The following is a 27,598-nucleotide window of genomic DNA, read 5'->3' on the forward strand; positions in this document are numbered from 1 at the left end:
ACACACACACACGTTTACAAAAGCACAAACAAAATGACTAAAAATTAAGTGCACAACACACACACACACTTACAAAAGTACAAATGAAATGACTAAAAAAAACTAAAATTAAAATGTAAAATATAAAAAAAGTGAATGAAATTTTTTTTCAAAACTATAAATGTTTTTAATACCACAGATTACTGATATTATGTATAATTCATAATTCAAAAACAGCTTATTTTCAAATTATTTCATCAAAATGTAAATACTTTCTCTGCCTTTGACACTTGTTTTAAGTTCACACAGTTTTTGTTGTATGGGTGATGTAAGATATGTATTTTAACACACTGATCTTACAAAACACAACTTATGAGTACATAATTACATAAATCATCATAATCATAATTATGTACATAATCAGTGCATAAAATCAAACTGTCTTCATAATATTTAATCAAAATAATAAACTTGATTTCCACTGAAATTTTCTTTTTCCACTTTCCTTTCTGTTCTCATTCATGTCAAAAAAGCATGAACTACTGGATAACGGTAACCAATTTTTTTTTGGCTAGTTGCACATTTTCGCAAACCTACATTCAGGTATAGTATGGAATGCAAACTTTTCATGATTCCTGATTAGTATGGAATGCAAACTTTTCATGATTCCTGATTAATTTACTTATATAATTTAGTCCCAGTGGATAAAGTATCACTAAAATCCCATTTCACTCTAAAATAAGCCACATTACTCAATTAAAAAAACCTTCCAAAACACGGTTTCATGTTAACTTTTCTATTTGGGAAAAATCTTCCAATTCTCACAACAAGACACCGCATTTGAGAAAGCAGGAATGTGTTTGCCTCATTGTATCTGAAGTGTACTGATGCACAATGCTGGACTAAATGTGGCTGTGCTTAACCAAGTGAAAACGTCCTCAGGCTGTGTGGAAAAAAAACAGAGAAGAGAGTTTAAGAACACAAACACATAGGAAAACTCTCTTATTCACACTACCTGGCCATCAGACATACAACAATTGTCACTTCTAGTCTGCCTAGTATCTGGCACAGAGTAAAACACAGCAGACTTAACCGCACGAAGATGTTGCTATTTGAATGTCTATGCAGAGACGTGTCACCATAAAAGAATGGACTCTAAGCACTATCACACAGTAAAAAGAAATCAGTTCTCTGCATGCAATGTTCATTTTCCTGAAACGATATTCAGTTCAGAGATGAGCTTAAGCAAGGGAATAGAACAAGACATGAAGACAGAAAACCATAGAAAGGCAGAATAAAATCAGATAACACCAAACCCTTAGAGAACGACCACCAGTCATAGATCGAGAGAGATTTAGTGCTTGGCTCTATCTCCACCATCTCCCATATAAACAAGAAGTGTCCATCTTCATAATACGGCTTCTGCTTTTAGTGTCAGGCCTTCTGCAGCTCAATGTGGAATATAGCTTTTGCCTTATTTTTTGTCTATAATCCAGTTTGTCTTGAAATAAGTGGTTTAACACTGCCCGGCAGGAGGGATGGAGGTTTTCTCCATTCCTCCCATTGTCAGTTCCTCTCCATTAGTTTGAAATGAAACTACTAGAAACAGGAATATGAGGATAACATCCGTGGAGATAAAGCACACAACAGACCAATTCAAATGAAAAGTGAAAGAAAGAAAGCTTTTTTTTTTTCCAGGACATTTCGGAAAATTTAAGAAGCTCTGGATATTCACAAAAAAAAAAAAAATTTTTTTTTTTGCTATTTTATGAGATTTACTGAATGAGGAAGGTAGAAGGGAAAAAAAACCTTAAGTCATTGTTACTTTTCTCAAACTATGTATGCTTTGGGCTCCAAAAAGGTATGGTAATTAGTTGATAATTATTTTCATGTTCATCACTGTTTTCAAGGCTGCTATTAAAATTATATACTTAAATAAAGTAAATAAAAATAGTACAAATAAAATGTACAGTGTGAATTATATTTTGTATATCCAGTCTCAAACAATTGATCACTTAAAAATATATATATTTTTTTTAAATAAATAAAATAAGTTGTTAACAGATATGGTGCCAATATGCAGATATGCCAATAAACTGTGCATCTCTCCCTGAGTGTCTTATAACCATGAAGCATGATTAATTAATATATTCATACGGATTTAATATTAAAAAGGCGAGCTGTATGCCTTGATGCAGCTCTTAAATTATGTTAAAAAAAACATAGGTTTTAATATGCTGCCACATGAAGGAGAACAACATCATAATTACAAAAACTGAATTCATTAGAACTCTTATCTACTCCATCCACAGGTACACCACAACCTAAATCAAAGTCCTGCAATACACAGCCGCTCAAACAAATGAAATGCACATGACTGGAAAACATAAGCCATTCTGAAAGAGCCAACACCCTGTGAGATTTGCGATTCAGCTTCAACGAGCTGAATATTTGCTCTGAATCTGCTTTGAGCACAGTTATAAAAGGATCAAGAAAAAACAGCCCAATAGCCAAGATGCCATATGAGGATTTAGCTTTTAAAATTCACTTAAACCAACAAGCCGCTCTCATATTATGTCCAGATTGCTCTTCTAGGATATTTTTAGTTTTCCTCAAAGTTTCAGAGTAAGGACTTTTTCTCAGAAGTCTGTTAGTGTTTCCAACGCGTGCCTCATCACTCTTGGATTTAACCTACATGACTGATAGAAGAGGGAAGTGTTAAATATTTGACTTTCCTTCATGAGTAAATTGGCTGTAACCATGAGGGATTTGGGGAGAGCAGAGTTAACGGATAAAAGCCATCCGAGGCTGCGCTTAGTAATCCGCTGCTCTTAATGAGACTTTTCAAATGAATCTGCATGCAACTTTGGGCCTGAAGACAAGTATAGAGCTACAGAAGATTATTTACTTTGGTGACAGGCCATCATCAATTTGGCAAAGACACAGCAAAGAAAAGCAGCAGCAAAGATATACAGGAATTACACTCGGACAACATTTACTGGAGAGACATTTATTGGAGCAGAAGCTGAGATAAGATAAATAAAATAAATTTGAGGAACCGAAATGTCACACGACATGAGCTTCCACATAACACACAAAGTAAGAGAGAAAATGAGAGAAAGCAATAAAGAATGCAAGATGCTATCTAATGTACTGTTGAAATCAGACAACCAATAACTATTCAAATGTTTTGTATAACAAAAAAATATGATTATGCTGGGCAAAAACAGCCTTGGAATTGTCTTTAAGCACAAAAAGGCGGTGATATGATGCCAGTGCCACAGGAAATTCTCCATGAGCCACAACTACAGAATCAGCAGAGAAAAACTCTACAGAGAATCACACTCCAGCATTTTCTTAGCCTGAAATATGACAAATTAAGACTTTTATATAAGGCCTGTAACACTGTATTACTTTATACTGTTACTCTACTTATAGAAACTAAACCAGTTCCTTAGTCAGTGAGAGCTAGTGTTAATTTGGTTAACGAGATCTATGACAAAAAATGTTTGCCAACAAAGTTTTTTCCCCTGACGATAACGAGACGATAATAAGGTCATGAAACTATAACTGAGACTAAATGAACATGCAATATCATTGATGAAAAACGACGAGACTAAAATGTAGTTAAAAGAACAAAAACTTTACCAAAACCTTTTTATTTTTGTTAAAAAAAAAAGTGGAGCCAAAACATTTCAGACTGCTGTACAAGACTCTATTATGCGAGCGTTCATGTTTGCGGTTGCCAGATATCAAGAGATCAAACCCCCCAATCAGAGCTTTTAGCTTTTAGGTAAAATGGATACGTATGTTACTCTGCCCGCTTTTTGCTTTATGCAATCTGGCAACCATTCACACGCGCTCTCTCTGCGGATGTGCCTTGACCTGAAAACACAACATATAGTATGTGTATATCTAAAGTCTTTGGTGTTTATTTAGCCTCTATTTGATATCCTGTGATAAATCTGTACACTAGATGAGGTAAATAAAACATGCATATGAGTCGATATTCAATTGATTTGTGCTTATTGGTGTAAGAGCAACTTCTGATGAAATGTAAAAATAAATTTCCCAAATGACAACAATCATAGCAAAATATTATTTTTTTTTATAATTTTAATCATTATATGACAAAACTTACGTTTGAAGATTTCAATACTTGAAGATGTGCCAGTGTTTCAGATGGTCACAGTCCTACAGTAATCATTCCAGCTCAAACGGGAATGTGCTCAGATAAACTGGCACTACTGATACGCCAAGTGTAACAAACTTCATAATCAAATGGCAAGCAGATATCTAAATTCTCAAGGTGAATGTTTGGGTTCATTTTTGCCCTGCCTTGGATGGCTAAGCAGAAAAAAAAGCAGTATTTGCAAAAGAATGAGAAAATAATAATGGATGATTACGATATGAAGATTTACCACAAGAAAGTAATAACCTTTGAATTGCAGGTATAGAGTCACGCAGAGCTTGCATTCAAGCCGATGCGAATATGAAACTTTATATTTAACTAATAAAGAGAGACATTTATTACCTAGCAAGGCCATAACTGTGGGAAGCACAAAGGGGATCAGAAAGTTGAAGATGAAATTATTTTGGCCTTGGGTTTGCTTGCTTTTCTAAACTGCTCTTGGTATTTCAGCCAGGTCAGCAGTGCAATTTGATCACAAACAGAGAAGAATGACATCTGAAGGATTTATAGGCCTATGTGCCAAAGTATTAAATCTTTCCAAGGTAGCCAAAAGAAATGCCTTGCAGCTATGCATCACCATTTCCCAAAAATATGAAGTTTGACCACAAAAGAGGAAAACCTGAAACGTAAATAATGTGATGAGATTGAGAAACCTCAATCCATTCAAACTCAAAATTGCTCCCTGTGAAAAATTTATTGAGAGCAGCCACAGAGAGCCCTCCTAGCATAAACTCCTGCTTCCTAAATCGCTGCTGTTTATTTAGCCTTAATGGTTCGGCAAGCCTGTGTGTGTGTCCACAATCCTCAGCGAGGATATTTATTTAAAAATAACAACAAAAATCTCAATACCATTCAAATCAGTGTATGAAATCACAGACGTCTTGTGTTTATAACTTTAACTCAAATGCCGTTTTGGAAACTAGTGCAGTCTGAACATGTGACTTAATATGCTAGAGTTGTGGCTTTCAGAGTGGACTGGGGTCACGGTGGTCCATTAATTTGCTATGTTTTTTGATTTGATGTGATTTGATTTGAATGATTAGATTCGTCCCTTTCAGAGGTCACTAAGGTCAAGGAGAACTTTCTGCAAAAAACATAGCAAATTAATGGACCACCGTGACCCCAGTCCACTCTGAAAGCCACAACTCTAGCATATTAAGCCACATGTTCAGACTGCACTAGTTTCCAAAACGGCATTTGAGTTAAAGTTATAAACACAAGACGTCTGTGATTTCATACACTGATATGAATGGTATTGAGATTTTTGTTGTTATTTTTAAAGGGATGGTTCACCCCCAAAAAAAAATTGTGAAAAAAATGTACTCATCCGCATGTCCTACCAAACCTGCATCACTTTCTTTCTTCTGTAGAACACAAAAGAGGGTATTTAGACTTTTTTTTTTTTTCATACAATGAACGTCATTGGGGGCCAGTGTTGTTTTGGATCCCTTTGACTTTCCATAAATCTTCATTCCACAGAAGAAAGAAAATCTTACATGTGTAATTACATAAGAATGAGTAAATGAGATGAAAGAAGTTTCATGGGAGAACTATCCTTTTAAAGTGGGATTTATGAAGGGTCACATACTCTGGATATGATCATACATGTGATTTAATATACAATTAAAACATTACATACTTAATTAAAGGAAGTAATTAAGGTGAGGAACAAAGAAGGGTCAATATCTCTCTCTCTCTCTCTCTCTCTCTCTCTATATATATATATAGAGCAAATCACACACATTCCCAGGGCCGGATTTACCTCTTTTCGTGACATAGGCAAAACAAATTTTTGGGCCCCCTTCCCTTCCCTATAATATTAATATTACTGCCTAACATTACCACCCAAGCAAACAAAAATATTTCTTAATCAGTGGAAACCGTTACAGTGTTTTCTATCTCAATAAGCACTTGCGTTCAGTCAATAAAAATCAAATGTAGTTTTTAATTTGTTTGAGAAACGAGAAAGACCGTTCCATATAGGCGCGGTGACGTGGCCACATAACCACTTCGGGAGTGCATTATTCTCCGGCCTGGAGTCACAATCACACATCAATTGTTCAGATGATTTGTTTCAAGACATTTGACATGTTTCCGTCCTGAAATCTCGTGTGTCTCGAACAAATTTTTTACGCACCTCATCCCAAACCTTCCGTTGCAAATTCCAAAACGTCATTTTAGAGCTAATAACGGAGGCTTGAGCCATTAATATGCAGGCTAATGCAGTTATTAATGCAATCTAATGCGGTTATTAGAGAGTGAGAGGGAGAGAGAGAGAGATTAAGTGCGTGTGAATACCTGCGTCTATGCGTCTCTCAGCAGCAGTAGACACGTGCCTAGAATGCCTGTGTAAATCCAGCCCCGTACATTCCTATCCAGATCAAATTAATTTTTTTCCAGAGGATGTGTGAGAAAAATTAAGTATATATGTGAAACACCAATTTAACCAACCTTATCTCCTCAGGTAAAACTACTTTTGAGGTTTTTGCAGCTGTTGCAGCTTCACAATTTGGCACTTTCTCCATGGCAGAGTTTGGATGGACTGTGGTGTTGAGTGAGACCTCCTGTACACCTTCAGCAGAGCTCTCCGAAACTAATAATCTGAGCTGAACACGGACTTGTGATTCTGCTGTGTAGGTTATAATGTTTGAACTCTGCTGAGTTTCCAGCCTTGTTGCTGCATCAACGTATAGCAAATCCAGGGCTGTTTGCATTGGCTGCACTTGACCAAAGAAAACACACTGGATGTGATTGAGTGCCATACAGTATGACAAGCTGTGGTATATGGCAGATTGTTTGTGTACATGTATGCGGCCACCTTGAGGTCATACAGTGTTTTACTCGATGCGTCCAGCAACTGTTTCTTAGCACTAAGTACACACAAAGAACCTGAAAACACTAAAAGTTCCCATAAGACATTGCGTTAAAAGCCTTTCTAAGGAAATTATGGATTCCTGAACACCACATTTCATCTTCAGCCAGACCAACGCTGGACCGGAGGGGACAGGCATCAATAAATTAACCAGTCAGCAACTACAACCCAAACAAAGGCTTACTTCGGCCCACGGTTTACATTAGGGTTTACAGTAGAAAGACTCCTTCCTCTAAGACTCCCGTGAGACACAAAACGAGACTCAATCAGGCTATTTTCTTACTTTTAACTATGTAAGATTTTTTTATTTTTTTAAATACAATGGAAGTGGATGGAGAACATGGACAGCTGTGGTCACTATTTACATTCACTTATATGGGAAAAAAGCAGGTCATACAGGTATGGAATAACAAGGGGGTGAGAATATGATGAGAGAATATTAATTTTTTCACCAACTAGTATTTTGCATAGAAATTAAGGATAAAAAATCAAAATATAACTCTGAAGATATGTAAAATGCACTTATATTATTACTATTTTAAATGGGTCATGAAACCCATTGAAATAAACAAGATACATGTGTGATGCTATTATAACATTACTGAATATAATTAAGGAAAGGGGTCACTTCATGTGAGCATCATTACCCAGAAAATTGTAAAAAGTTCTAAATCTGCAACAAGAAATGTCAGTATTTGACAATGGATGCGTACAAGATTAAAATCAGTAAGTACAGCTGTGCAACAGAAATTTACCCAAAATCCTCAGAGACAACTAGTCCCAGCCTGGAATAAAAAATAAATGAAATAAAAAAACTCTATATTTGGAAATTAAAAGCAGCGAGAGGAAAGCAAAATAAAAGAGCAGCTCCTGCTTCAGTGGGCAAATGTGTGCCAAAAAGATATGGAGAGAAAAAAACACAGAAAAAAAAAGGAATGAAACATATGAACAAGGCAGAGACTATTATTAGAAATGGAAAAGAGTGTGGGAACATTACAACCTTTCACAGATTTTGTTGGTGGTGTTTTCCTGTATTCTTGACATCCTCTCTGAGCATCTTAGCTTGTTACAGCCTTTACAGCTTTCATAGAACCTACTAACAAATAATACAAAACCACTTTCTAGTGAGGTTTGAGTGCACTATTTAGCTTCTGTGTGTGCTCAAGCATACTTAATATTCATCTCACATAGTTCTAATTTTGTCATGTGTGCTACATTGCTGCTGAATGACAGCTAAATCAGAACGACAGCTCTTCAGTACAAAAACATCACAGTGCTGAAACACTGCTGAAGTGGCAACTGACTCTGACATTATAGAAAAATGGAGCTGTTCCACTCGAAACAATATTAGCATTAATGTCATGAGTAGTTTCTTCATGGTTCTGCTGCAGCACTTTAATAACTACAATGTGCTACAACAAAGACATGAGAAATGGACCGATATTACTCACAAAACACAGAATATTGCACAGTAAAAAGAACTACTGAGGAAAACTGCAATTAAAATTGACAGTGCTCTCAAAAAATGTCTTAATTGTTCTCAGTAACATGATTTTGCTTTGATTAAATGAGATGTTTATGCCTGCGATTGGATCAAGTCAGAAGAACCTCAGAAGCGGATCTTCGTAAACAAAATTGTAAACAAAATCAAGCTAAATGCAAGATTCTGCTTGGCAACTGCAAAAGCTTGCCCTTTATTACATGCGGTTTTATAAAGTGGTACAAAAGCAAGTCAATGGGACACGTCAATATTGTAAACGGCGGCTATGAAAAGGACACAAAACCCAAAAGATTGTAATAATGCTGTGAGAACTAGAGAAGAATAAAACGGTGGGCTGGAGAAAGATGAGAGAGCTCTTTTTCCTGTGCAAATTAGCATAAACAATAAAATATAGCCTACACAAGTGAAATGAGAGAGTGGGTTTACCCCGCAGACTGTGATCATTAATCACACTGCTTAAACGGCCTCTTTGTTATGATAATGAACATTAATTCATATTTCTCCTCTTGTTTTTATAGAAATGAGTGCTTAGTGTAGCTAAGAGATCTGTGCAGAATGAGCACTCGGTACCAACCACCTGAAAGGTCTTAATCTGAACCTTTAGCAATCATTCAATGAAACCTTTCAGTTTACATACTCAAAGTTCACTTAGGTTGGATAGATTTACAGAGAGCTGATTGCTGCTGCAGTGAAACTGCAATTAAAATTGACAGTGCTCTCAAAAAATGTCTTAATTGTTCTCAGTAACATGATTTTGCTTTGATTAAAAGAGATGTTTATGCCTGCGATTGAATCAAGTCAGAAGAACCTCAGAAGCGGATCTTCGTAAACCAAATTTGTAAACAAAATCAAGCTAAATGCAAGATTCTGCTTGGCAACTGCAAAAGCTTGCCCTTTATTACATGCGGTTTTATAAAGTGGTACAAAAGCAAGTCAATGGGACACGTCAATATTGTAAACGGCGGCTATGAAAAGGACACAAAACCCAAAAGATTGTAATAATGCTGTGAGAACTAGAGAAGAATAAAACGGTGGGCTGGAGAAAGATGAGAGAGCTCTTTTTCCTGTGCAAATTAGCATAAACAATAAAATATAGCCTACACAAGTGAAATGAGAGAGTGGGTTTACCCCGCAGACTGTGATCATTAATCACACTGCTTAAACGGCCTCTTTGTTATGATAATGAACATTAATTCATATTTCTCCTCTTGTTTTTATAGAAATGAGTGCTTAGTGTAGCTAAGAGATCTGTGCAGAATGAGCACTCGGTACCAACCACCTGAAAGGTCTTAATCTGAACCTTTAGCAATCATTCAATGAAACCTTTCAGTTTACATACTCAAAGTTCACTTAGGTTGGATAGATTTACAGAGAGCTGATTGCTGCTGCAGTGATGAAGGTCTTTGTATTAAAGGGGACATCAAATTGAAAACCAGGATTTTTGTTCCTTTGAAATTAAATCGTTCACAATTACTATGTAACTATAGGAGACTTTAGGAACTCAAAACGTCCTCCCCAGCCAGATGATTTTAATGATTTTAAGCTGCACAAAAATGCCATTTAGAATTGACCACAGCTGACGTCTGCTTGAACAAACTATTTGTTTTTTTGTGAGTTTTGAGTAAACATTTGTAAGTGCTAATTTATTTCAGTGTCATTTACAGTCATCAAATTGCATTCTGTATATTACCGGTCAAAAGTTTTGAAAAATGAAGATTTTTTTTTAATCGCTTATGCTCACCAAGGCTGCATTTATTTGATCGAAAACAGTAATACTGAGAAATATTATTCTACTTTAAAATGACAGCTTTCTATTTTAATATATCTTAAAATGTAATTTATTCCCGTGATGCAAAGCTGAATTTTCAGCATCATTACTCCAGTCTTCAGTGTCACAAGATACTTCAGAAATCATTCTAATACGCTGATTTGCTGCTCAATTATTAATGGTGATAATCTATATATCAAGTTTAGGTGGAAAATGGTCATGTACAACATTATTGTTCCTTGACTAACATTATAAGTGGATTTTAGGGGAAAAAATAAGATGCTACAAAAGTGCAGCATGTGGCCCCTTTACGAGTAAACACAAAAGCTGTGTCCCAAATGATGCACTATACACTGTGCACTTATACACTATGTACTAATGCACTATGTACACAACCATGTAGTGTAAGAATTATATAAGGTTATTTTGTCATTCATAATCGGAGCCCCTCCCCCTTTGCTACGTAATTAAAGCTACGACAGTTGAGTGCATGAAGTGTCCAACATTCCACACTTTGTTTTTTCAGTTATTTAAGGGCATCATCCGAGTATTTAAAGTGCACTTTTTCTTTTTGGAATTTTCAGTGTGAACTACACTACTCGCACTTATTTATACTACAAAACGTCATAGAATAGTGCATAAGTACGCGATTTGGGATACACATAAATTCCTAAAAGCAGTTCTAATCCAGAAAAACACCAAACTAAACTGCAACCCCCGAACATGTTTCCCTTGAACGCAGCCAAATGGATGCATGGTTCAATGATTATGCCATTTAGCTGAAGCAAGAAATGTAAAATGGCAGCACTGCCTCAGGAGGACTCTGTATCTTCAGGAGCGTGAGAAAGATGCTGCGTGTAAGAACTGCCCTTTAAAACGCCACCTCCAGGACCATCAGTATTTGCAGAGCAATGTAGCGCACGATCAATAAAGACAGAAACATTTCATAGCAAACGTCACATCAGCATGGCCTTGATTCATCGCACAGGTTTTTAGAGGAAGGTCACAAATCTAATTTCGACCTTCCGATGCTCTGCTCACTGAACGAGTAATTATATGAGTGGGCGAGTCAGCTGAGCATAATGCTAATTGACAATTAGGGAGTGAGAAATTATGAGTAGAAACAATAAAATGAGCTAATCTGCGAGTAATTTATTTGCAGTCACCAGATAAATAAGTTACTCCTTTGATAAGAGATAAAAAGCTTTTGCTGTAGTAGTTTATCACAATTTTTTTTTTTTCACTAAATTCACATTATAAATTCTGTGCATGCATTACAGAAAAGAAATGATTTGAAGTCACTTAGAATACAAAAACCTAAACAAATTTGAGTCAGATAATCCAAAAAAATTGTTTTTTTCCCCCTCCCTGTCAGAACAAAGCCAATGCTATTATGTATTATGTGTTTATTGCAACACTGAATGAGTTCATTCAAAGGTGAAGCAAGCATGTCAGATATCCAGGTCAGCTAAAACCAATCAGCTACACATGATCATCTCCTCCATCATACCAGATATCTCCAAATTATCAACGGATCATCTCCACTGCAGTGTGGTTGTGTGGGAAGAGCGAGTCTTGTGTTTCCAGATGCATTAACTCAAGTCTGAGGGTAGACAGCAGAGGAGAGCGCCACTCAGACAGTAACCACAGAGCACTATATATAGTGGAGCTGTGACAGATCACAGGATCCGAGCTCTCTTACATATAACTCTGGGAAAAACAAACAGTGAAGCCTTGCAACGCTTCTCACACGTCTCTCCGCAAACTAAACAGCAGCTGAAAATACGTAAATTAAATCAGACAAGGAAAAGGCAGAGATACAGCACACATTTTCACATGGACAAAATAAATATTTCTTGTAATATCTCAAACCTTTTACTTACACCACAAGATTTTTTTTAACAAGTTGTTTCAGCATCTTCCGCCAAAATATTTTCAACTTAAGACTTTTGAAACTACTTTTTGGATGGCATCCCTAAGACTACTGCAAACCCAGAAGCCCTAAAAAAAAAAAAAAAATAATAATAAAAATAAAATAATATAAATAATAATAATAATAAAAACAACAACAATAATAATAATAATAATTATTATTATTATTATTAGCAATAAAACTATTTTGCAATATTATATAAAATATTTATACAAATATGAACTATTACTATCTATCTATCTATCTATCTATCTATCTATCTATCTATCTCACTGAGCATTAACTAATGTTTGTTAAAATATGGATATTAAAACTAAACTGATGTTTCAACTCTTGTACAGATGAGTCCAAACAATGTGATGATGGCACTGGAGAGCCCAGTGCCCCTTTAGTCTCAGACTCCACCCTTTTATGCAGATCTGTTTGCTGTGTGTTAGGGAACTCCAATATGCATTTAGGTCCTTTCACACAGTCTTCATCTCTGAATTCCCATCTCTTAAATGTCACGAGTAGTGCTGTGCTCTTTTGTGTGAAAGAGTGAGGGCAAAGGGTGATATGCCCGAATGCACGGCAGGGTCACCGCTTAAGCTGACCTCACAGACACAACAGATTCTTTTAATTCATGATATATGCATGCAGCGTGAATTGCATCTTCTTTAATTCAAATTCCAATTGGTTGTCAAAAGAGACCAGAAAACAAGACAAAAACAGACAAAAGAATTTGGTTTGCGGCCATTTTGATTGTTGGAGCAGCTATATAGAGCAATATAAATATGCTCCTGGTGCTTACGCTGACCTCACAGACAACAGATTATTTTAATTCATGATATATGCATGCAGAGTGCATTGCATCTTCTTTAATTCAAATTCCAATTGGTTGTCAAAAGAGACCAGAAAACAAGACAAAAACAGACAAAAGAATTTGGTTTGCGGCCATTTTGATTGTTGGAGCAGCTATATAGAGCAATATAAATATGCTCCTGGTGGGCAGGTGCTCCTGTACGGGATGATGCCTACAGAGCACCACTTCATCATACACTGACAGAAGGCATTAGAGCATACACATACCATCTGTGTGTGCATACGTGTCCATGTGTACACACAAGGCCATGTCATAAATTCACACCTGTTCCCTTAAACACAGCCACACACACCCAGAGCTGAACTTAACACATGCTTCATTGACATACCAGGGCTTCCTTCCAACTGAACCACCCGCACGGTAAACCACTTGACCTATCGAATACCACAGTGCTCTTCTAGAAAAAAGATGGTAAAAACATGCCTAATTAAAGCATAATTCCCAATTTGGATACGGAAGTCAAAATTACATTTCATAGTTTTTCTTAGTGGTTTTAGAATCTTGAAGTGTATATATTGTAAAAATAACGTGTATATTGTGGTATATGTAGTCAGACCCATTTTTTACCAATATTATAACTGTTTTATCGAAGCCCGATTCTGCCACAAAAAGAGAAAATCATGCTTTAATTTTAATCACAATGGGGTATAAAGCCAAACTTATGACATAAGTGAAATAAAATATTGAGATGTCATATTTTTCCTAATTGACCTTTTATGCAATAATGACCTCTTATTTTTGTCGTTTTAATTATGAAATTATCAAAATTATGACGCAAATCGTAATTATCTCAATTTTGACGCTTTAATCTCACAATTGACTTTTTTTATTTTGAGTTTGTTAAAATTTAGATAGTATCTCAATTTCAACTTTAAATCTCATAATTATGACTATCTCAACGTCATTTGACTTTTTATCTTATAACTTTGACTTTGTCATAACTTTGATTTTTTAATCCCATAATGACTTGATGTCTCGCATTTCAACTTTTTTTTCATAATTCCAATTTAGTATCTCATTATTTGGGCTTTTTATTTTAATAACTATGATGATTTTTTCCCTTATATGGCAGAAATTGGCTTCTATTATGTTTGTTTGCATCACCCACTATTTCAAATACTGTGTATGCTATTTATACACTTAATTTGATTTACTACGGTCTAGACTGCATACTTGTTCATTGATGTCTTACAACTGCTCTATGGAAAGATTGTTTCTCAAATTTCTCTCTGACTGGATGATTTGACTCATAACAAATTTTTCATACTACAACTACATTTCAACGAATTAGAACACAAATTTAAAAAGATAAACAACAGGTAAACAGCTTTTCACTTGTATTGCACAAAGCCATGCAAAATTCTGTCGCAATGCTCCTCACACGTTTACTTTATTAGCTTACCAACAATGCCGTTTGTACTGCGGAAAAACAGCAAAATTGCCAAGTCCTCAAGAAAGACATTTTACAGCTTAATGCTGATGAATAAACATTGTGATCTCATTCTGAAAGGTGTGTATGCCAAACGTGGTGCGCTAATTGTATCTAACTTCAGTATCTGTTACTGAAAATGAGCCTATTAGCTTGTTCCAGAAAATGAGCTAATAAAACGTCATTTTCCACATAAAGATGAACTGATTACACCATAAATGCAATAGCTGCCGGTGCCAACAATGTTATACAATGTTATACGTGCTAGATGTTAAAAACCTACATTCGTTGTAATGCAGGTTTGACCTTCTCTAAAAAATCATTTTGTTTTAACTAAGGGTTACAGATAAAGTTTGAAAATCTGCATCAATCTGTGAGTATTAAATGTAAAACATCTCAGCAAGCATACTTTGGCTGTGAGCGTGAAGGTTTTTTTAAAAGGGTTAGCAACGACCAAAAGCATCCTAGAGCTCTACCAGGACTCTCAATAAAAATCCCCAAAGAGCTTTGGAGGGAGACGCTGCCAAAGGCGCTTAGATCACAGCTCCCTGTTAACTCAACATGTGCTTATGCACTTAACTCATTCTCTGTCTCCTTCTCATGTTCGTATGCACGCGCACACTTATGCGCCGTTCTAAAACCAAACATGCTGACTACCTAGACTGCATTTTAGGCATCACAAGCTATGTTTCCATCACCCTATTTTAATGTGCATTTTGAAGAAGGCCTATCGCATGAGAAACGAGCGATGGAAATGCCAAATTTCGAATAAAAATCCCTTAATTCGCAAAAAAGTTTTTACACTCGCTTGGTTTTTGACTTGTGCGAAAAAGGGCTGATGCGAATAATGGGAGATGGAAATGCATTTTGCGAATAAATTCCTCCAAGCGCATCAAAAAGTCATGTGACTTCGCACTATGGGACGGCAAAACCTGACTTACCAGCGGACCGATCTCATTCCACGGCATCTGAAAAATGGTCATTCGGAAATGCACGAGCAAAGTTTGTCATCAAAGTATTTCTGTATAATTGCCTCCCAGAAATGTCTTACACGACTGCGTTCCCAAACAGCAGCATCCACCTCCGAAAGCAATGACCGCATTTCATTGTGTTTCATCTGCTCGCTCTGAGGCGCAAGTAATTTATTATATATGAAAATTATTATATTCTCCTACTTTTCTTAGTGATTTATAGTGTCAGTTTATCAGGAAGTGACGATTTTGTTCTCTTTGACTTGTTGGATGGAAACGATGCTTGTTCGCAAATGTTTTATGCGATATTCCAGTTTTGCACATAAGTTAAATTCGCAACTTTGGATGGAAACCCGGCTACAGGCACCCAAATGCAAGCAGTTTAAAAAATATACAGCAGGCATCTTAATTATATGCGACCTCTTAAAACACCTTGTTTTAGACAAATTCTAATGCAGCATAACATACTTCCTATATTTACTCGTCCTACTGTTGGCTTAGCAACATGATATTGTCAAACTCTATTGGAATCAAATGATTTGAGTCAAATATACCACATGGAGCACTATTTGTGTGCCACACAGACGTGCTGCCTATTGACACAGTGTTCAAATTGGTCATTTAGCTCATTAGGTTTTAAAACAGAGCTTTACTTCCAAGATTCCAGTAGTTCATAAGTAAAATGCTACCCAAGACGTGCCTTGATTTCCTCTAAGATCTCCTTAAATGTAAGTGTGATTTTTCTCAACAATAATGCCTTAATACAGCCACAAAAACAGAGAAAAATCAACTGTTTGCAGGGGTAATGAAATCACGGCTCTAATGGAAAGAGAGGAAAGAGCTCATCATGCATTCAGAGAAGATATGGCTGTCTGGCTATCATTACGGCAGTAGAGACAGCAGAGGTGTGAGGAATGTGTGGCCAGATCATTACACCCTGATCCAGGCAAAAGAGCGTTAGAATGTGAATGTTTATCATGATATGAAAAAAGACTTTGTGACACTGGGTTACAATTTAAGTGGATAAAAATGCTATTAGAAGTTAAGGTTGGATGTCTTTTTTCCTTGCCATTTTTGAATTGGCAGAAGAAAAATAGCCATGCCGGTATAACCGAGCACAGCTTAGGTAATACATCTTTCAAAATAATTTCACAAGAGCCAGGCGAATCTCAAAGCTGGAAATGTGCTTTATTTAGGGATGTCTATGCATGATGTATCAGTAACGTATGTTTTACAAAAAAAAATATTATTCCAGTTTTTCTACCTCAAAATTTCATGTTTAATACTCTTACTTTGTTTCTTTGTAACTCTTTGTAAAATTTACTAGCAACTTCTAGTAAATAATTGTTTCAACACCAATTTTTTTTCAATGTATACATCTTAAAATCGTCCATTTTGTCTCTTATCAGCCAAACCGTAAAAATAATTAACAGCTTATCTGTATTATTCAGAACTTTAATATTGTGTGTCCTTAACATAATTGTCCACAACGTCATTATGTGCTTATGAATTTTTGAATTGAAGTGGCATTTTAAGATAAAGAACCACTAAAGATTGACTACAAACAATATCACATTTTAAACAGACTGAACTTCCATTTCTTACAGCCTCATTTTCACGCATCAAATTAAATGTGGCATCCAAGAGGAGATTGGAAAGAAATTGAGTATTCTGAACAGTCCAGGGAGATTAAAAAAAACACTTTAATGCAGTTTAGAAGCCTTTTAAACTTGAAATAATTGAATCGAATGCACCATCCATCTCCATAATCGTCCTGAGTCCAGACCAGCTGCCCAGGGAGCTTTTAGTCATGGCAGACATTATGATTTAGCATCGATATAAACGTATGGGATTTTGTCAAACTGCATACCACAATCAGATAAGCGGCCCAATTTAAGATCACATCGCTATTCTCATACAAGCCTACACATTTAATATGGATGGACGAGGATCGGCCATTAATATGTCTTAATCCACAGACCAAAAGTACTGCACCAAAAGAGAATCATAGACATGTTTATTATGCCACTTTGACGGATGCACTCTAACATCTAAATGCTGGTGCTTTTTAGTTTATTCCCCCATGTTTAGTTTATCATCTCATTATAGCGAATGAGTCTTCAGGCCCTTGGATGTAGGAAGCAGTTTGTCTCCTCAGTAAAACCCATCCAGCTTTCATCTCTGGAATTATCACTGCACTGTAGCCTGGCAGATGAGAGGTATTTGTTCTTGGGCTTGCGGATCGTAAACGTCTTGATGCGTATGTGTTTACATAATAATTCTGGCTTCCCCTTCAACTCTGCTTTACTCTAAGCTGTCATAAGTCAGACTGACACAGTCTCTCCTCATAGAGGAAAATCTGGAATTATTTGCCTCTGACAACGTGCTAATACTGTTGAACCAGATGACAGCAATGTGAAAACACAGCCGGGCCCTGATGCGGAAAGGATATGTGAAGCACATGAGTTCGCGGACAAACGAATGCTCTCTGGCACATTGTGAATCTAAGCATTTCTACTGTACGGCTTAATATAGTTAAAATGACAGCTGGGGCTGATAGAAGATCTGATGATTGATGGGGAGATGCTCAATGAGAGCTCAGAGAGCTGTCAGATATGAGAGATCATGCTCTTTTGTCACCAACAGACCAGACTTCCCAGGATGCAGTGATGTGCCATCATAGAGCCTGTCTGCTGCAGTCTATGAATAAGCCAAAGGCAGACAACATCACAGATCAGTCTCCCTCTGACATGTGATGAGAAGTGAAGCCATACTGGTTCAAAACACACTTGTAAGCACAAAGCATACAAAAATGTACAGCAGAGCCAGAAATTAACTTTTTAAGGGCCAAATTTGCCCATTTTAAAGAAGCATTGTTTTATTATTATGAGCACATTTTTTCTCCCCAACACATAAAATGCAGAGCATGTCATCCATATATGTTAAATACATTCAAACTGAATAAATGAACTGAAGTAAATTCTCAGTCTAAACAGCTGTTAGCTACAGGTGATGGAAGGTGGAAAATAATATTGAAATTCTGGCTGATATAATTAGCAATACTTATTTTCATGTTATGGCCGATAACCGACAAATGAGAGAGATATTATATTTCCATAATATTTTGTCTAAATGGATAAGTAAATGTGAATTTATGCATCACCAAATTAAAATGTACAGAATGAATAAAAAATTATATTTATCATGCATTTATTTAAAAAAGGTTTGAAAATGGTAATGGTAATCAAAATGTAAAAAATGTAATAAATAGGCATGCACAAATAAATATTCAATAGCGACCAATATATATTCTGTATCAACAGTTACAATAAAAAAAAGTAGTTTTTTGATTGAATACAAACATGAATGCAAACATTATTTAACATTAAAAAATCTTTACACTCTGGCATGAGAGTTCAATGGGCCTGTAATCCTCAGTCCCATTTGTGCACACGTCAGTTTAGTTTGCGCTGACCGATATTGATATTTTATAACCGATACCGATACCGATTATTTGCATGTTTATGTGCCCGATAACCGATATGCAGAACCGATATTTATTTACTGTTATAAAGTAAATAAATGACTGAGTGAAGTAAGAACTTACTTCACTTTGGTTTTTCCTCTTTTCAGTCATCTTTTTTTTTTAAGTGTTGAAAATTAGCAGTCTTTCATGTTAAATTTAATCTTCATATTACAACAATAAAAAAACATTTTATTTAATGAATGTGTCGGGGGGGAATAATGAGATATTTGAATTATTTATTAATAAATTAGTGTTTTCTGAGTCCGTGTTGCAAAGATGAAGACGACGATCCTGATCCTGAGAAATGCATCTTTACGGATTGTATAAAATCCGTAAAAAGAGTTTTTGTTTTTGATTCGAATTATTTAGTTTTAAAGTAGTAATTTAAAGCTTTCTATAGATATATTTAGCAAGTTTTTGAGGCAAGTATTCACTGAGTTTTGGTTCATCATTGTGAAGCGCTCCTGGCCAAAATTGCAGAAAGCACATCCTGTATGTATCCTTTATTTTATAAAAGTACAACGCTTTGTTGATATTGTGAGTGCACACAAATAAAAGTAGACCCTTTACAGTTCCGAGTGATGTATTACTCTTACCTTTATGAGCAATAATTACGGCATATTTTAAGTTGTTTCCAATGCAAGTGATCGCGCCGGCTCCTCCATGTCCTGTATGTTAAATAAAGTTGACTAACTATAGCATCTATATCAAGTACCTGCATGCCGTTGTTGTTGTCTCGTCTCCCCTCAGACGCGCTGCAATGGCGATCCTGCGCGCAATTCTCAAAACGCCCACAAGATGGCGGCGTTTATCGGTGAATCCGATATTACAAAACCGATATCCGATTATGGTCAAATGTTTAAATATCGGGAAAGATATCGGTAAATCGATATATCGGTCGATCTCTACTGACTAGCTGAGGGTTATGATGTCAGTGGGTTTTGATGGTCGATGGTAAATCCTCTTGACAAGCCAGGGTTGAGCAAAAGTCGACCTGATGGTCGGATGCTTGAAGAGCAGAAATCTGCACAGTAAGGAGCTAGGCACCACTGCGTGCAATCCTTCTAATATCATTGATTTCCCTGTCCTGCTTTCTCCACCATAAATTATTTTGCACACATACACACTGACTGCTGCTGTTGTTTATGAGTGATCGCTGCACTAATTACTGTTCTCATGTAAACACAATACATCCACATCATTAGACCTCATTAAAGGAGCATTAATTACGATTGCACTCTGGCCGTTGATAATACAATTTCAAAAGGTTAGCCAGGCCTTTTCAGCCTCACTCGAAAATGTTCCAATTATAAAGGGTTCATTAAAAACAGGAGTTTACTGGGGACTGACTTCACCCGTGACGGATCAAACGGATCATTGAAATCTAAAGAGCCGGCATTCCGCAAACTCCAAATCAAGGAGGTAAACATAGCTGCAATAAGGTTGCCAAAATTTGATGTGGTGCAGAAACGTTTTCTTGCAATTACAGGTCGTCGTGCGCTGCCAAGCGAAAATACAAACATCTCTGGCCAGATGCATGTATGTAAATGCACCAAACAAACACCAATTTTCTTTTGATTGCCCTCTGCTCTTGCATTTTTCTACTGCATTACGAAGAAAAAAAAAACAATACGGTTTGTTACGATTCACTCAGTTGAACATACATGCCAAAATGTTTTCCAAATTTCATCCTGATGGAAAGCAAACACCACACATGAAATTTTATACAAATTATCCACCAGCACACACATGCACTATCCATCCATGCACTATCCAAGAGTTTAGGAAATCAGATCCATGCGTATAAAAACACAGCTGGTTTTCCAAATGGCGGATAAAGGCTGTTTACCTTTAGGAAGAGAGCGGGAACCTGCTGCAGCTTCAACCTGTTGAAGACGAACACGTCGTACATGGCAGCCACGGCCAGCACCGTCACGCCTTGCTCCTTCCAAAGCATGCTACAGGAAGCACACGCCAAGGTGCCCAAGAACCACGTCCAGCTCCGTCCATGGGCACCGCTCATCCTCAGGGAGCAGTGGCGTAAGTAGCAATGCAGGGCCAGGAGGAAGAAGAGGGCGGCTCCTACGTCAGCACGGCCCACGATGCCTGCCACAGCCTCGGTGTGGATGGGGTGAGCGGCAAAGAGAAGCCCGGCCAGCAGGCTCCAGCAACCCGACCCCAGCAGCAGGCTTGAGAGGCTAGAGAACAGGGCAGTTGTGGCGCAGTGTAGAACCACATTGACCAGGTGGAAACCCCAGGGATCTAAGCCGCCCAGGGCGTAGTTGAGTCGAAAGGAGAGCGTGCAGAGCGGGCGGTAGGACTTGTGGCTACCGCTGTGGGTGAGGAGTGTCCCCCAGAAGTCATCGTAGAAGATGTTGATCCAAGGCGTTCCAGGGAGAAGGTCCTGGTTGGTCTTGATAGCACGGCTGTGTGGAGAAAAATAAATAGTTTAAGATTCAAACAGATTAAAATTTATAAAAGTCAATTAATTTACTATAGTGTGCACAAGGATATTACTTTTAAGAGTGAAAGTTGGGTCAGTCCTCATACCACATCACCTGTTAGTGTATGAGCTATGACAGACATTCAACACTTGCTAAAGTTTTAACACAGCAGTCTTGACAAAAGATCAGGAGAGGGCATGACTAAAACACACATCACAGACATGAGACCATATGTGAAAGTATAACTCTGCATGTAAACTGAACAATAGCGAAATCTTTCAGCTTTGTCAAAGTCATTCAGTAAGGCAAGCGTCACTCTATTGATTTTCAAACCCGCTAATGCTAAGTACTAAACTTTGGAATGTAACTCTTCCTAGACCATTGCAGTTGCAGACATGAATGAATGGCAGGACTGAGTAATATTTATTTAAGAGCCCAAATTTTTTTTTTCCAAAATTCTTGTTTACCTCTAAATATACTCTTCCATTTAAAGGGGTCATATGATGTTGCTAAAAAAGAACATTATTTTGTGTATTTGGGTCTTCACAACATGGCAGCGGCAGTGGCAGCAGCAATAAAGTTATGCCTTCTTTCTTTGCGTGAACATTTGGGTGGCGTTATGCAAATCTTCCCACATCGTGACGTAGACATGTGGGGGCGTGTTTAAACTAGGCGTTTTAGGAGGGCGTGGACCAGTCTTAACTTTTATAAAGAATATCTCTTTGGGTTTGAGACTTTAGTCTTTGCAACTTTAGGGATCTTATATATTCACGAACAGCTTGTAACACTCCAAAGAGAAAGGAAGACTTGAAATCGCATCATATGGCCACTTTAATCAAACTCTTCCATGATATTCTGCTCAGGAATAAAAGTCAGTTAAAACAATAAATGTAACATTCCTCACACAAAGATGACCTTCTAGTTAAGCCTGTGAGGTTTGACTGGGACACTATAAGATAGAAAGAAAGATGAGGAAATTGATTTTGACTTTCCTCAAAGTTTAGAAACTGCAGACATGTACCGCACCCTTGACCAAAAACAAATAAAAGCTCAACAAAAAGACAGGGACCTCCATTTAGCCTTAAGCAAGCAAGAAGTAGTACCAAATGCCTGTTAATCACACCAACCCGACTATGCCAGAAACTGTCTATTGGCTATCCTGAAGAAACTGAGACGAAGAGAAAGAGAAAGCTAATGGGAATGCAAAATGCATAAAGACAGCCAATTTAGAAGAGAATGAGTGAGTGGAAGGATAAATGTGCAGTTTACTCCTTGGGAGAAGGCTTTGGGACTCTAAATATGTCTAAGGAAAGCCTTATAAAAGTGTAGAGTTGTTCAGGTAACAGGAGGAGGCAGGGCAGAATACGCTCTGGAGGCCATAGACACACACTGTGCCCATGTTGTCTGCCTGCGTCGCGCCGCCCAAGGCAAGCAAACACCACAAACACGTGTAAACAAAGAAACTAGACAGTTACGTTATCCCATATGCAGTCCTCTGTGCCAAAAACCATGTCATTCAAACCCAAGGTGGTGGTATCTTGCTGTGAAACAAACACCTCCTTCTGCCTCCTGTGATCGTGAATTTATGCCTGAGCACAAGAAGATGGTGCCGAACCGTAGAGCGTAATTAGTCTCCTTAGAGAGTGCAAGCAATGACATAAGCTGTAATTAAAACAAGCAAGGGGAAATGCGTGACAAGTGCGATAACGCACCATCAGTGCAACTGAATAATCAGTCTTCACAGTAATGGCGCCAAGAACGTGCAATTAACACAGAATGGAGACAAAAGGTTTAATGGAAACATGTTTACAAGAGAAAGATATAATGCAAAAAGAGCAATGGAACCCTGGCTGTAGAGTGAGCCAAAGTCTTTGATCATTTGCTACTTGCTAGCACACTTGCACAGTTGCCAGCCAGCATCGAACGCCTGTCTACCAGTCGCCCATGAGAACAGATGGAAATGAGGAAAGTGAGGAGATGTTACAAAAGACGAAACTGCCAAAAAAGAACTGGTTCAAGGACATGCTTCAACTTCTTGTTTGTCTTGGGGTAAATTTTCAACAAGACGTGATGAAATTGCAGCCATTGCCTTGTAAGAGTCCACAAGAAAAACAGATGCTCTGAGAACTACATTTCTCGGTGAGATAAAGCTCTCCGTCATCGGACACATTTCAATTCCCTGCCTTGACTTTGAATCACTCACTTTCTTGGCAGAATTTCATGATTTTTTCCCCTCAAGCATACCTTTATTTTTTCCAAACCATTCATCAAATTAGATCTTCATCCTTCCGAACAAAAGGATAACACGAGAGCCATTGTGGCTCAATTACACCTCTGATTCATTTGGAAGGGGTTTTTTACTGGATTTTTACTGAATTTACTGGATATTTTGGTGAACCAAAGAAAACAAACACCATTGCCTGAAGACTCGACACCCAACAGCCCAGACACGACAACAGACTCTGTGCTAGGCTCGGCAGGCAGGGGCTTCCGAGATCGGCTTTCACGTGAAGTGTGAATCAAAAAGGAACACTTGGAGCTCTGGTGGAAGATTGTAACTGAATCTTAGGAACAGTGGAAGCTCTCGGATTGCATGACGAGTACATGAATTCTTGAGCCAATGCCTGATTTGGCTTGACAGCACCCCGAGGAAGTCGGACTCCCTAGAATGATTCTAATTGGTGTTAGTGAGACAAATAATGTGAAAGCTAATCTCTGGCATGGGCTGATCTTTCTTACCCATAAAGGAAGTAGAGAGGGACAGAACCTAGAGTCCAGCAGAAGCTTTTTTACATGCAAGAGTGCATTCTTACTCTTGACAACTCTCAGGGGACCCGCGGTATCACGTGATCCCAAAACTGGCCACTTTGCTTCATCTAGAGTCCAATCAGCATGCTGGGGATACTGTGACCACATCTGTAAAAGCATGTTTGCTTATCGCTCTATCCCTGCCGTGACTGGCACGTTGTTACGTTTTGCCCGACCCCAGCTCTAATGAAAAGTGAAATCCAAAATAAGTCCTGTGTAATCTAGAGCCCAGATCCCTCAAACTGGGAGCAAGATTTAGCTCTGCGGCCATGAGAGGAGCTTAAATGCTGCGGTGTCGATAGCAGGCTGCGACCTCAATGTTTTTGGACAAGTACAGCTTTTCTACATCCAAAACAAAGGCTTATAATTCGAACCAAAAGCAAAACAAACCATGCAAAGAGTCTGGTCTCTGGAATCAAAAGCAACAAGTGACCTACTACGGAATGACCATATTCCATGGATTGCCTTACTTTCTTTACGAACTGGATGGATACTTAGTCTCGACGCATGATTAGCTTAGCGCACAGAGTAATTCTCTCTGCCAAAATGCATGAATGTCAGCTGGTGTTCGTATAATGCAAGTACATCAAGGGTCTATACGTTATAATGAAACAAACATAGCTCCCTTGAAATCCAGATATTCTTCTGAAAGTTTGAGACAATGCACAATTATTTTCTATTTGTGCCAGCAATTGAAAAGAGGGGGGAAAAGAGCACAGGCATTAGGGAGATGTGTTTTTCGGTCTGCCAAGTATGTGTCATCACCCGGCTACAGTGTCTGAAAGGGCCGCAGTCATATTTTGAGTGCCTACAGAGAGGCCGTCCGCTCTGTCCACTCTGCTCTCCTGCCTGGGCTTTTGTCTATGGTTTCTTCCCATGAGAGTGCCTGCAGGTCAATAACAGAATACCATCCCCTTATGTGGTGCTTATGCCAGAAGAGCTCTCAGGGACAACAGCCTTGTTCTATTGTGCAGTTTCGTGAAGAAAAGCTGCATGGGCTATAAAAGAGGAAAATCAATTAATTTGTCAGAATAAAGGACTGAACTGTTGAGGAAACTCCTTCCAAGCTGAGCAGCTCACACAAAGTACATGTGTCTTTCATTCTTTCAGTTCTTCTTTAATTCATTCACTCTCTCTTTCTATCAGTTGTTAATTTGTTCTTTCAATCTTTCATTCTTTCCTTCAATACTTCTTTCTTTCATTTAATTATAAATTTTTTAATTTTAATTAATACAATTTTTTTCCTTCAGTCATTCTAACCTTCATTCTTTCATTCTTTTTTATTCATTCTAGGGGTCATTATTTCATACTATGTCATTAGTTCATTCATTCATTCATTAATTCATTCATTCTTTTGCATTCATTCTTCTCCATTCATGCATTATTTTGTTTGCGTTCATTCATTTGCATTCATTCATTCTGCATTCATGCATTATTTTGTTTGCGTTCATTCATTTGCATTCATACATTCTTTTGCATTCATTAATTTGCATTTATTAATTCGTCTGCATTCATTCATTCTTCTGCATTCATTCATGCATTATTTTGTTTGCATTCATTCATTTGCATTCGTTCATTCTGCATTCATGCATTATTTTGTTTGTGTTCATTCTTTAGCATTCATTCATTCATTCATTTGCATTTATTAATTAATTATTCCGCATTCATGCATTCTTTTGCATTTATGCATTCATGCATTCTTTCACTTTCATTCATTCTTTTGCATTTATGCATTCATTCATTCTTTTGCATTTTCTCATTCATTTATAGGATATGGTACAATGATTATACCATGGTTTTTATATTGATTTAACCTTGTACCATGTAAATACTATAATATAATCATTATGTACATTTATATATATCAAAACGCCTTGGTGTTTCTTTCTGATACAATCACTGCACCATGGTACTGCCACAGGATTTTCTAAAAGAGTAAATCACAAGGTGGCACAGGTTTTCCAGTAAAACCATCAAATCTTCAATATCAACAAACACCTAACAGCATATTATTAAATAAATTATTATTAGTCATATTAGTAAAATAAATTCAAGAAAGAGGAGGCTGTGGCTCAACACGTAAGCTCAATGGGAACCTGAAATAATGTTTGTGTATTACCAAGATGTCACTGCTGGCTACCACATTTGCTATTGCAGTAATTTCTTCCTATATTTCCTCTAATGAAGAGCATTAGGTCATGCTGTGAATCATGTCAAAAGGTCTTACCGTCTTACCGCATCACAGCTTAAATAAAAGATCTATTTGCATAAATAAACACATTGTAAACACAATGTAAAATTTTTTTACACATGGCAGATTATAGAGGTGCAAAGAGGTTTCAAAAGGCTAATCTTATTAATGCTAGCATTACAAGTCAATTCATACACCTGGAAAGAAAAATAAAGATCTTAAGAGATCTCTTAAGATATTAACTAATAGATTTGACACTTTGAACAGTTCCTTGTTAAACAGCACAAAATCGATACCATGTCAATGCATTTCAATACGTCAGTCTGGCAAGTTAGTCAAAATGTCAGCTGGTGTATAACTGAATTAGGGTCAGACAGAGTAAGACTAAAGGCTTTCAGTTGGTGGGCTTCAACAAACAGTGAAGCAGACACACACTGAAAGGGTCGGGGGCTCTGCAGTCCGAACAAACCATCTCGGGCCACCATGAAATCAACATGGTCATGGACATTGTTGATCTAAATGCCACAATAGCCACATTATCTAGTTTGAAACCATGTCATAGCAAAAGGAGAATGGGTGTGGACTTTTCTCATGTTTTGGACGTTTCTAAAACAGTATTATACAGTATAAACATTCAAGCACTATTTAATTTATGGCACTTTCCACAAACTCTCATCTTTGAACCTTTTCCACAAAATAATATGCACACATCAGCATCCATTTTAACTTTTTTACCGGCATGAATGAATCAATTGTCCACTAATGGTTAATCAATGAAAGCGCCATTTCCATTTAGGTTTTATTGACAAAAAGAAAGAAAAAAAAAAAGCCCACTCAGCACATTGACTACTAAATTAGCATGGTGAAAAAGCGACCACCACTTTTAATTATATCATGCCACCCCTCTTGGGAAAAACAGCTTTTACAGGACTTACTATTAGGGCAATTGCTTTACTATGAGGCAATTGAACTCTAGTAACTAGATAACAGCAATAACCAATTAGATATGCATATCCTCAAGGAAATACCGGTACATGCAAGACAACAAAAAGAACACTGTTTTAGCTGAAAAACAAATGTGTAATGGTGAAATTACCTAAAAGTGATTTAAGATGAATTAAA

At 37.2% G+C, this 27,598-nt stretch overlaps 1 protein-coding gene across 1 annotated transcript in view; it reads right to left on the bottom strand.

Moving 5' to 3' along the window:
• Positions 1-27,598, bottom strand: part of LOC107738412 (transmembrane and TPR repeat-containing protein 2-like) — a 112,758-nt gene that overhangs the window by 36,544 nt on the left and 48,616 nt on the right. Inside the window, exon 2 of the mRNA XM_016550181.1 lies at positions 20,883-21,459. Within this exon, the coding sequence (XP_016405667.1) occupies positions 20,883-21,459 (577 nt within the window). The remainder of the gene's footprint in view (positions 1-20,882; positions 21,460-27,598) is intronic.

This window comes from Sinocyclocheilus rhinocerous, unplaced genomic scaffold (genome assembly GCF_001515625.1).
Source record: "Sinocyclocheilus rhinocerous isolate Xijiao unplaced genomic scaffold, SAMN03320098_v1.1 scaffold975, whole genome shotgun sequence".
Lineage (NCBI taxonomy): Eukaryota > Metazoa > Chordata > Actinopteri > Cypriniformes > Cyprinidae > Sinocyclocheilus > Sinocyclocheilus rhinocerous.